The following is a 12,536-nucleotide window of genomic DNA, read 5'->3' on the forward strand; positions in this document are numbered from 1 at the left end:
AACTGACCAGAGAAGATGAAGTACCAACAAAGTTATAATGACTACTAAGGTAGACAATAATGGGCGACTGGCCTTGAGAAATTGGGCCTTGAGAGCAGCAGCCATTACCGGCAGGTATCAGAGGGTTATTACTGGATACAGCTTGTGTTACAGTCCATATACATTGTAACAGCTGCTTGCGCCTTATGGATGACTTAAAGTCATTACTTTTAAAGGGATTAAGTCAGACGGAAGCACCTTTATGTACTGTACCAACCCCTTATGATGGTGTGATTATTTTAGCTCTAGTATTTGTATGTGTATGTCTGTAATCGTCTTTGTAAGCACAGGTCAGTTCACCATGTATACATGTGTTAAAGTACCTGCACCTACCTTTTGTGAACATTTGTGTGTGTGTGTGTGTGTGTGTGCGTGTGTGCGCGTGCATGGCTGTGTAGTGTGCTTGTATCACGTCGTATGTGCAAGGCTGCTGTCATGTCCCAGAGTGGTGTGTGGGAGTGTGAAGAGGAGACCAGATGGGGGTCTTGCTTGATGAAGGACCTTCACCTCCCACACATGCAAGCACACGCACACTGCACAAGAAACGCATACGGTCACACATGCACTCAGAGGTTCTGCTTTTGCTTTTACAGATCACATGGTTGCATGGCAACATGCTCGTGGATCATCATGATAAAGTTAGCATTGATCTTCCTTCAATCATTTGAAATTAGTCACATAGTCTTTGTGCACAATACACAGCATGTTTGCCTTCAAAGTATAATCCTCTAGTACTGGTGAATAACACATTGTCATTGTTCCGCAACACAACATGCATTATTATAGCCTCCATTAATCTCCCCCATTAAAGACTACAAGTGGTATTATAATTATAAAGAAATTCAGTAAGAAACACAGCCAACAATCAATTTATCCACCTAACAAGCACTGTGTGTGGCTGTTGTGCTGTTGAACAGACACAATATACATAGACAAACCATACAATTGCAATTCAAGGTCAAATTCCTCTATCATGCTGAATGTTGCAAATGTAGTTTATTCTTCTTGGCTAATCAAACTAGCAAAGCCACATCCCTGAGCATGTGGAGTCTGCGCAAAATAGGGCTACTCTCCAGAGATTTAAAATGTAGTCATGGATTTATATCTGAATGAACTACATTGGGCATGTTCATTTTAATGACACAATATGTCATCAGTATTACTTTTATTAGTCTTCCTGATAACATCATTTGGAGTTATGTGGTGCAAAGGCGAAAGATTTTGTTATTGGTTTCATCAGGAGCCTTCTTTATAATAATTTAAAAAGAACAATGACAAAATGATTCAATAAACACTAATACTCTTTCACTATCCACACAGTCATCTATTCATCTTTATACATACATCATTTCCACAGTTTACTTACGGCAGTTTGCTTCATCAGATTTATCCTTGCAGTCGGCGTCTCCATCACATTTCCAGTTCATGTGGACGCACTCGCCGCTCCCGCACTGGAACTCGCCCACCGGGCAGCGAGGTTTCTGGGGCTCAGTCCTCCTGCTGCAGCGTTCCATGGACTCATCTGACTTATCCTTGCAGTCCGGGTCACCGTCGCAGCTCCACAGCGCTGGGATACACTCAGAGTCATTGCAGCGGAACTCGTGCTGGCCGCAGGTGGGAGCCGAGCACTTCTCCTCATCACTGGCATCCCCACAGTCGTCGTCGCCATCACAGACGTAGATTGGTGCCAGACACTTCCCGTTACGGCATTGGAAATCCTTGGATGGACAAGCTTTGGCATCTACAAGTAGAGAGGGACAAGTGGATGAAAAATAGATGATGTTTACAATGTTTCTTTCGTTTAAAACTGGTTCTTTATCATTGTTTTAATTATCGAAGATCTTTGAAAAAATTGAGTGAATTCAATCAAATAATAAAAAAAATAATTCAGCTGTCAAATGACACATACATCCATTTGAACTTTGAAGGAGAAGAAGAAGAAGAAGTAATTTATTGATCCCTGTGGGGAAATTCTCAACTTATCGCTACATAATATATGCAAACTTCACGGGGGAGTAGGAATATATGCAGTAATGCAGTGAGTCTTCCTCTTCATCTCTAGAGATGGAAAGGAAGACAGTTGTGGTGATAAAATTTAGAGTTAATGAGCAGAGGGCAATTCCAGAGCTTCCTCCTTTGCTCTTGGGCTTTTGGTGTCTGGCGAGAGCAAAAGAAAAAGTCTCTTAAAACTCTTTCATGGCATACAACACATTCATTGGAAATCTGATAGAGAACAGCGTAGCAGGTGGAGGAACAAAGAGAAGATATGCAGTAACGGTTAAACTAACAAGGGATTAAGAGCCGGAGTACACACCAAAAAACAAAAACAACAAAAAAACAAACTGGTGAACTTGCCTCATGGGAAAAGCATATATTATGAATAATTCAAGAAAAATAAACATTGTCTCTGGATTCAGCTACAAAGTCTCAACCTTTAAGCAATGCATGCAACAGTTAAAAGCACGGAAGCACAAACTATATTAACATGACACTGGAGCATATTCGGCACAAGGTCGAGAGCATATGCACAGCAGAAGTCCAGTATGCAGAAACAGGTGTGTAATGAGCAGAGTGAGGCCACAACTGCAGGGGCCTGCCGCAGTGCAGAATCCCCCACCAGGAATGTTTGAGTTTATGTGTGTACAGTATTCGCTTGTATGATTGTCTATCCATGTGCTGATTTCTGATGATGTATAATATTTCAGCTCTATATTAGTAACAGTGTATATGTGTACTGTATTTATGCACACTGTGTTTGGTTATCACTGTCAAACTGCGGCTTTCCTCATTGCCATATCCCAGCAGTGACTTTATCTAATCCCAGCCAGGTTGGACAAATTAATTTGAATCATGTATTCAGCAAAAAAAAACCTGTCCTTTGATGTAACCGTCCTCTCTGGGCGACTGACATAACCGCTTAGCTCCCTCTCTCTCTTTTACCTACCCACACAGTGCGCCAAAGGGACTCATTATGATAATAGGCTATTGGATTCCCTGCTAGCTATTACTGCTAGCATGCTAATCATCCCCACTCAGATCTAAGTAATTTAATTAACACGAGCACATAAACAACATCGGCAGCATCCCAGCAGAAGCTCAGGTAGTTTAGGGTCATGTAAGGTGTTACAAACACTCCGGCAAAGTTATAAAGTGATTATTTTGAAAAACTTTCAGTATAAATGGCAACAGGCTTTCTGCTCATGAAAATCATAAATATAGTTTCCTTCACCCAGAGGACAGTAATGTTGTGCTAGTCAGACTTAACACCTTTGTTTTTTAAGCTTTAAAGAGTTTTTCATTAAAACAGAGAGCTTGGTCAGTCAGGTGAGTTAAACAGCAAGGTTGGGATAAGAAGCTTTTCAGTATCGTTCCCAATGGGATGCTGAACTAAAAGAGAGAGTTTTTTCTGAGTAGCTTAATCTCCACTAATGAAACAGTAGCAAGTAGTTCCTTAAAAGGACCAATATGTAATATATTTCCAGTACTACCTCATAAAATGTTCATGATAAGTTATCAGAGATTAAGGGAACATGCCAAGTTGAAATACTGGCTTCTGCTACTATGATATGCAATGCTGCCACCACCGTGTAATGTGGTGTTAAGAGGTCATGGTTATTTCACGTATTTCTGTGAGATCAGGTTGATGCCCAATTTGACACCCCAGGTTACATGATATGAAACAACAGAATGCAAACACAGTGTGCTGCAGCCGTGGAAGCAAGCAAACAGACTGGATCAACTTAGATTCCACCCGACCTAAAAAAACAGCTTGAGCTTTGAGTCCGGGGAGTAGGGAATGGGGGGAGACAAATGTCTCCAGTATTTAGAATTTTGACTGTAGTGCACATTTTAAAGGCTTGCTGTCAGTGTTACATATTTCTTCTTTAATTTGCTTCTCAGGAGGGAAAAAAACAACTTGAAATGTGAAAGCTGTCAGTAATAAAAAGGCATACTTCCACAACATTCAACAAGAGTAAAAAACAGATTGAGATGATATCTCCCTCACCCCATCTCTGGCTCTTTTCAAATGTTTCATAGCTATATAGTGATTGAAATGGAAAAATGGAGCAGAGATAAACAGTTATGGGGGTAAGAAACTACTTTTTTTTTTAAACAATATTTGCGGAGGCCTTACATAAATAGTATTTGTAATGATTTGGCACATTAAAAAGACTTCCTTTTCCAAACAAATATTAAAAATGTTCATTAATATTAAATACGGTCAGTTTGGCCACGTCATTCAGGTTCATTCATGATTTAAAATGATGTCTCTTTTACTTAGGGCCCATTTTTTACATACTTGTGGAGCTGTGAAAGTAATTAGTATTTTCTCTGTGCAGAAATGAGACCATTGTTTAGGCAATCTGTATCTCAATAGTGATACTGCTACTGTTACTGCATGTAACTCAATATTATAAGCACGTCTCATAAACCTTGCTACTTTTGAGAGAGGGTGACGTAGATGATACAACTGACATCAGTCATTATCTGATTTGTTCATGGCAGTTACACTAACAGTGTCATGATTTAGTGATTCTCATCCTCATAATCATCTTCTTCTTTTGACACTGGATTATCATCATAATATATAAACATGCTTGGATTTGTTATTTTCCAAGGTGAACTTTCTAAATCCATACAGAGCACCTATGCGGGCACGTCAGCTGTGTGGTACTTCAATTCCTTGAGCTTATCACCTGGCTGCGTCAAAGCTGACACACGCCAAGAAGACTGGTCGATGAGACAGTGACGAAGGTTTCTCTCTGTTAACACAGGCCAAAACCATTCCTTCGAACCGGAGAGAAGGGGAGATTGGAGAGGAGACAGGTGATTGGGAACACATGGGGTGGTAGATCCATTGACAGATGTGAGAGTAGAAATTGCCTTTCCCACCAAAAGGGACATATTTTCCTGGACAGCAGGCAGGGAGATTTAAAAGCAGATAAGGGCAGTGAGTATAGATGATGAGATGTGTGGGCAAACTTCGATGTGGTGGGATCACAGTGAAGAGTTTAGTTACAATAATCCATAAATTAGAAATGGCATTCAAAATAAAACTAATACAGAATCTTGTTAGAGTAACTTATGCTGGATGTCTCAGAAATCCTACTAAATTCAACCAGTGAAAAATGCCACCCTGTAAAGGATTTAGGAGAGGAAGATTAAAAAAATAAGTAAGAGTTGAGAGAAATCACTTTGCATTACAGAGTAGGACTCTTGACTGTTAATTAAACACATCCATCCAATGGATTATTTTACCAACTACAATGTTAAATAGGTACTCAGTAATCTGTAACTGATTACATCTTGACAGTAACCTTCCCCACCTGTACGTGATTGTGTTTAACTTGGGGTCAAAGCTTTCTATCCATCCATCCCCAGGCCCACCGCTGGACAGCTAATAGATGGAGCAGGGAGATAGGGCACAGCTCATTGACCTTGATCTGAAGGACAATTGAATTATCTTCCAGCGTGCACTAGTCTATTGCATGCAGCTCCACACACACACACACACACACACACACACACACACACACACACACACACACACACACACACACACACACACACACACACACACACACACACACACACACACACACACACACACACACACACACACACACACACACACACACACACACACACACACACACACACACACACACACACAGGAAAATATACAGTGTGTAATCTCAACCAAAACACACTTAAATAGAGGCAAACACTTACAGGTGGATTACAAAAAAACACAATCTGTTTGTACTGAGATATGCATTTAAACACACGTAAGGCTGAGACAGACACACACACACACAGCTCACTTCAACCTTTTTCTATGAGTCACTGGGTTTAATGTTTCTGGAGCGTGGAATCCAATCAGACTCTGGTATAACATGTCAGCCACTGAGCCGTGGTGTGGGACCATGTACACATGTGCACAAGCATACAGACACTCTCGCCCGCACACACACACACGCACACATACACACACACGTCTACAAACCTTAGTTGACCAGGTGTTCTCTCAGAAAAGCAAGCTAAAGATCACAGATCGGCTCTAACAACCAGAAATGGAAATGAAACATTTACTTCACAGCACTGCGTAAAATGCTGCATTTAACCAAGAACAGAAACACACTAGCACAAAAATCTGCTGGAAACAGACAGCAACACCTGAAGGCATTTTAACAGAGAGTAGGCTTAATGGGCCGTACAGTAGACAAGCAACATGTTCATCTACTCTATGGAATATCAATATGCATGCCTTATCTTTCACCAGGAGCATCAATGAAAAGCAAATCTGTGATGAGTCAAGCATGGCTTGTACTGTCAGATACACAAGAGTAATTGCAAACAAATCACCATCTATATTCATGAGGATTGATGTGAGAAAAAATAAAACAAAAAGCAAAAAAACTGTAGGAAAAAAAGTCTATTGAATTATTTAATATTTATTAAAAACCCAACCCAAACATTTCAGAGCCTGTTTTCATCAGGGCTGTGCAGTTTGGGCATCCACTGACTCAAAAAATTAGTTTCAGACTGAGGAGTATCCAATAGTTCTCCTGGTTTGAGGGTAACTAGAAACCATTTATGTTGCATGACCTGTCACTTTGCCCATTCCAATCTCCGATGAAAACCTAACCCCGTGAAGCAGGATCCCCCTAACAAAAACAAAGGCAAAATGTCATGCACTGAGAAAACCCCCCACTATATTCTATCTGTAAAAACAAAATGCCACGTTAGGCAAGACCTTCAACAAACATGCTCTTGTATTATAAAGATACAAAAAGGGACTGAAGCAGATGAGTGGAAGTGATGGTTCACATTTTACCCTATATGTGCAAATTATCATTACTTGTTAGTTTGGTCAGTGGAAGAAAAATCCTACTCAGGCACAGCGACAACTGACAAATTGAAAAGAAATGGTGCAATGCAACACTGTTTCCAAAACAGCAAGCAAGCAAGCTCTGTCCTGCTTTCCACTCTGCTAATTTATGCTTCCTCCAGTCCTTCGTCCTCCAGCTGTGAACTGGAAACCGATCAGCCGCCACCATCATCGAGAACGCTCCAGTTCCTTAAATGCACCTCAGAGGAGACGAGGAGCAAGCAAACAGGAGGCTTCCAGAGGAGCTTATAGCAAAGAAACACGGATGTATCCCTATGCAGATGTTTTTTGTTTATTTTTTCTTCATCTTTTCTGTTTCAAGTGCATCTTGGCTCATCCAGGGACAATATACAGCAGCACTGTTGCAGTATCTCCTAATTTATCATCTTGAGCCTTTAAAGGATGTCAAACATTCAAAGATACGCAACATTTTATTTGAACATTTACAGCTGTTTTTATTGAGCCTTTACGTTTTCTTTCACAAATTAACAGATTTAAATTTTCTTTTTGTGTAATTTCTTAATATTCTAGTAGTCTGTCGTGGCCAGGTGCAGCTATAAATCAGGCACCAGTACTAGTATAGGTGACTTATTTGATAGTTGAAATGCTTCATGCGTCATGATGTCCGGTTTAATTCCCACGAGGGGCTAAGATGCAACGAAGAGAAACGAGTGAAGGAAGCAAGGAGCCATGTTAGAAAAATGGAAAACATCCCTGTTCTCACTATCAATAGCCACTTCACTACCTCCATCCTCACTGGAGATTAAAGGGAAGTGCAATATTTCAAGTAAAAGCAGTGTGGAATTACTTGATACAACCTCTTTTTGGGGGCACCAATGGACAAAATCACAGCGTGTGGTTATGCACATAAATGGCTGAAAAAATTCTAAAATGTAACATCCATTCCTCACATTCTACAGCTTCATGTGCTCAGACACATCTGCATGCACTGAGTCAATGTTTTTAGGACAGCTAGCTAATGTAGCATTTACTATGTATCAGGCACCATTACCCTTGATATCATTAAAACAACAAACCGTCAGAGGCAGAAGAGCGCCAGAGGCGTACACATCCCTACATCTGTGTTAAAATGGCTGTGTGTTGCATACGTCTAGAAATGTTAACCTGAGACTTACTCGGAGTCTTAAACATGAGGGGTTGTGTGCAAGAAAGAAAAGAAGGCAAACAGGGAACTTTTAAATCAAGCTTTCAATGAAACACATTCTGTACGGGCATCGGAGAGGCCTTGAGTTTGTGTGTGTGTGTGTGTGTGTGTGTGTGTGTGTGTGTGTGAGAAAAGTGACAGACAGAGTTTGACATGCACTCCCTCTCCAGGGTTCTCACAAAGTGTTTATCAGTGCTTTGGCTACATTAAACCTTTGAAGCATCAGTATGGGAAGATAGCAACACACACACACACACACACACACACACACACACACACACACACACACACACACACACACACACACACACACACACACACACACACACACACACACACACACACACACACACACACACACACACACACACACACACACACACACACACACACACACACACACACACACACACACACACACACACACACACACACACACACACACAGGCCCTAAGCCCTCAGCTCTTCAACTTGCTGTAACATAAAAGTGATCCCCTTTTCCTAATGGAATAGACAGTGAGAAAAGATGAATTTCAGAATAGATTTATCACTGGCTGGCAAACAGAAGGCAGCTTCAGAAGAAATTCAGTTTCCAACAGCTCGGCCAAATGGGGTTTACCAGGCACAGAGCCGACAGTATACGCTCGTAGCACCACCTTTCCACGTCAGTCATCTCTTTTGGTTGACAGATGTTTAAAGTAGTTTGTAGTTCATTGACATAATACATGATGGTAAATACAGAGTACTCATATTTACACAGTGAATATTTACTATAGCAGCACCTGTAATACCATACCAGCACATTTATATCACTCAAATAACAGCGTAAAGGATTTTCTTTGGTGAAATGTTTAAACTCCTTTTAATGGAACAAAGCCATGTCCTCAGGGATTGAAACTGATGCCTGCTGATGCAACGAATACCTGATTATCTCTGTTTGTCTCTCAAATGTTGCTATAAGTTTGAGCTTGACTTGGTTTACAATAATTTTCACTCTTGCCAGCACTGCAGAAAATGCTTGCCGGAGTAAGAGAGAAAGATTGCAGCAGTATATATAACTACACAGATGAAAGGTGAGCTAGAATTTAGATGCTCAGCTTCTTGAATTCATCAAATATATTGGAGTTAACAATAGACATCGACACAAAATACAGTCAAATGCCTGCTGTCGTGCAGACTGAGCTTATCTTTTTTGCATAAGGGTTTAAATTTAATTTGAATTTATTAAACATCTAAATAAACAAAATAAATAACCAACTGTTCATCCCATCTTTTTCAAAATGAACTCCCATCTTAAATGTTCTAAATAGTTTTTGTATTTGCCAATGCTAGTTAAGCTGTCTTTCCAGGGTAAAAACATGTCAAGCTGAGTGTGAAAAGCCACTGAAAGTAAGACCTCGATGCAGTCTGGCATTACAGCCTGGGGAATCCAAGTGAAATGGCAGTTGAGATGAAGAGAAAAATGGCAGAAAATTCACTGAGAGACTGAAACTCTGTGTGTAACGTGATTGGTATACACCAGGGGAAGGCTTTCTCTTAACCATGTTCATGATGAGTAGGGACTATGGGGATTGCACACACACATATATACACACACACACACACACACACACACACACTTAAAACACATGTCCACATGCACACACACACATACGCAGCCCAACAGGGACGATATACTGAATAGCACAGGATATTTCAATAGCTCAATCACTATGCCATCTGACAGCAGCTTAGACTTCAATATGAACTGCCTCACAAGCAATCACAGTAGAATGAGAGTCTATGCATGTGTGTGTGATGAATGCCCTTGTTTGTCTCTGTATACGTGTGGGTGTGTGTATTGACAAAGCATGCATTGTGGATGCCATTAGTCAAAACATTTCATATTTCATAAGATTTCAGTCATTAAATGTAAAATGTGACATGGCCATAGCTCCATTCTCATGGCTCTGTGTCTTAAATCTTATCAGCACCTCCCCCCTTCTCTTCTCCCCATGCCATGAACACAAACACCTGTCTGGAAAATAATTGGATCTCCTCCGATAATTGTCAAGTAGTGCATCTATGAATACATTAAAAAGAGGTCAGTGTGATTTTGTGTGATGATTACATCTCAACAACAAATATGTAATCCTGCATTTTACCAAGGCTGGTGCATCATAATGACATAATTATGATTTTCTTTCATGTGATCTCTCTTCACAGCTAAAACCTTGTTTCTTTCTCCATATTCCAACGTGGCTTATAGCTACTTAGCAGGCTGGATCTTTACTAGCCATATTTTCCCACACTACTGCCAAGCTCTGTTGCACAAGGTTTAATAGTATGTTATTGGTTCTTTCTAGGGGGAAAAAAAGGATTTCCATGTTAAGATATTTTGACATTTTTAAAAAATATTTTACACATTCAACCTTAGCTCCAATTACTTTAAATAGTGTTCATAATGAATGGGAAGTGAATTCTGGAGTGGGTCTGAATAAAAATAGAAAAAATACTTTGACTGAAATCAGTCAAAGAATGCATGTACAATTTGCACACACACTAGCTGGATAACAACCGTAGCTATCTACAACTAACACCTGTCGATTAATCTGTCACTAGCTAATTCCCTTACAGGAAAGGTAGTACTTTATTTATACTCCTCCTAATACAAAATAATTATGCATAAAAATGTTAATTTGAACATATTTCTAGATATACTGAATGCATGTGATCATACACTTTAATGGGAGGTGATCACTGACAGCTACTGGTTATATAGATACCTGAGAAATGCAAGATTTTCATCTTTACATCATCTTGCTTGGAAATGAATGGGTTTCAGGTCTATACGTTACTGGTCAGGAGTGCAGTAAAGTCGAAAGGTCTTGTGCACTTTTATGTTGTTGCATCCCCAAAGGTTGAAGCAAACTTGTATTTTCACCTTGATCAAGTCTATAGGACACACAGGCTGTCATCTCCATGTGATCCTGACTGTGAGATGCAGGGAGAAGAGCGAGGTTGGGGGTGAGAGAGGAATGAGTAATGAGTTTTTAAAGGTATCGCTGGGGAGAAACGGTGCATTTGAGTCTAAAGCAAGTGCAACTGCCTCTGGGTGCGCAGCAAGCCTGTTTGTGAGCCGGCGCTCCATTACATTACACCTACGCACACAGTGAGAGCAGTCAAAGGAGTATAAATGAAGGAGAACGTAATGGGAAGAAACTCTGAGACAAGAGACTACCATTCTATGTCTATGTAGTCCTCCCTTCTAGTGAAAGTGTTGGTGAAACAAGATAAAAGAGGAAAATCAAACCACTGCAAGCACACACTCTTTACAGCTGTACACCATTTTAACCCACATTATCTACACATCTTTACACATATACATTCTACTGTTATTTTTTTTCCCTTTCAAGCATGTGGACTCATCTTCATCCTCTTTGATCTGTTATCAAATAATGGAATAAAGGCTGCATTTACTGACTGGAGAAGCTATACTTCATAGTGCACAGATGCCCAGGGGAGGGTATGATGTGCAGGTTTACATGTTTATATGTCTGCATAGTTTGCAAAGTTTATATCTCACTTGTGTTCAGTTACAGTGTTTCCTAGATAACAAAGTGCTCAGGTTTATAGACAAACGTGTATCTTCTTTAACAAAATCACTTTTCACGTGCCACTTTATTCACTCCCCTCCTTCTATTTCCTATAAGAATGACACCCACAAACAGTATAGCTCACACACTCAATGTCTCCCTTTCCTCCACCATTCTCTCCCTTTCTATAAAATACCAACTAGCATATCCCTTGTAGGCATCGATCCAGCAGAAGCATGCTGTAATGTTACATAGCAGCACAGGCTGATGTGAAAAGAGCAACAGGTCCCCAGCGGGAGTGTCTCTAACTCCTGTCTTTCCCTCTGTCTGGTTGTGTCCCTGTTACTGTTCAGTTCCCTTTATCCCAGTCTACAGAGTGTGGTAAGTGCCTTTGGAGCAGGCACCGACACTGCAAAAGAAGTAAAGTCAAGCAAAGACAGCGACAGAAAGCTACCCAAAAACATCCCTTTACCAATGCAGTGAATATACACAAGGTAAAAACCTGCTCAAGAGACTAGTCCATTATATATCAGAGCCTGATAGACCATCCCATTCATCCTGACAGTGAATTCAGAGTTTCCAGTTTACCTATAAACCAGAGAACATTAAAAAAACTCAAGCCGGAAAGGATTCAGGCCAAAAATCAAACTTTTTCTTCATCAGACACACCTCAATAATCTGCTGGTCTATGGTCTTAATCTTTTTTATTTTATTTGTTTATGTCATATGCACATAAATCCACATACAGTGCTTTTTTTATGTAAATGGCAGCAACAGTATTGTGTAATACATTAAGAGTATCCTTTGGTTTATTATGTCTGTAGGGAGACACAAATAGACAGATCCACTGTATCCCTGTTCAAGT

At 40.2% G+C, this 12,536-nt stretch overlaps 1 protein-coding gene across 1 annotated transcript in view; it reads right to left on the reverse strand.

Annotated features, from left to right (window-relative positions):
* lrp8 (low density lipoprotein receptor-related protein 8, apolipoprotein e receptor) overlaps window positions 1–12,536 on the reverse strand; it is a 166,082-nt gene that overhangs the window by 42,375 nt on the left and 111,171 nt on the right. Inside the window, exon 5 of the mRNA XM_062424911.1 lies at window positions 1,406–1,780. Coding sequence (XP_062280895.1) covers window positions 1,406–1,780 — 375 coding nt within the window. The remainder of the gene's footprint in view (window positions 1–1,405; window positions 1,781–12,536) is intronic.

This window comes from Scomber scombrus, chromosome 8, assembly GCF_963691925.1.
Source record: "Scomber scombrus chromosome 8, fScoSco1.1, whole genome shotgun sequence".
Taxonomy (NCBI): domain Eukaryota; kingdom Metazoa; phylum Chordata; class Actinopteri; order Scombriformes; family Scombridae; genus Scomber; species Scomber scombrus.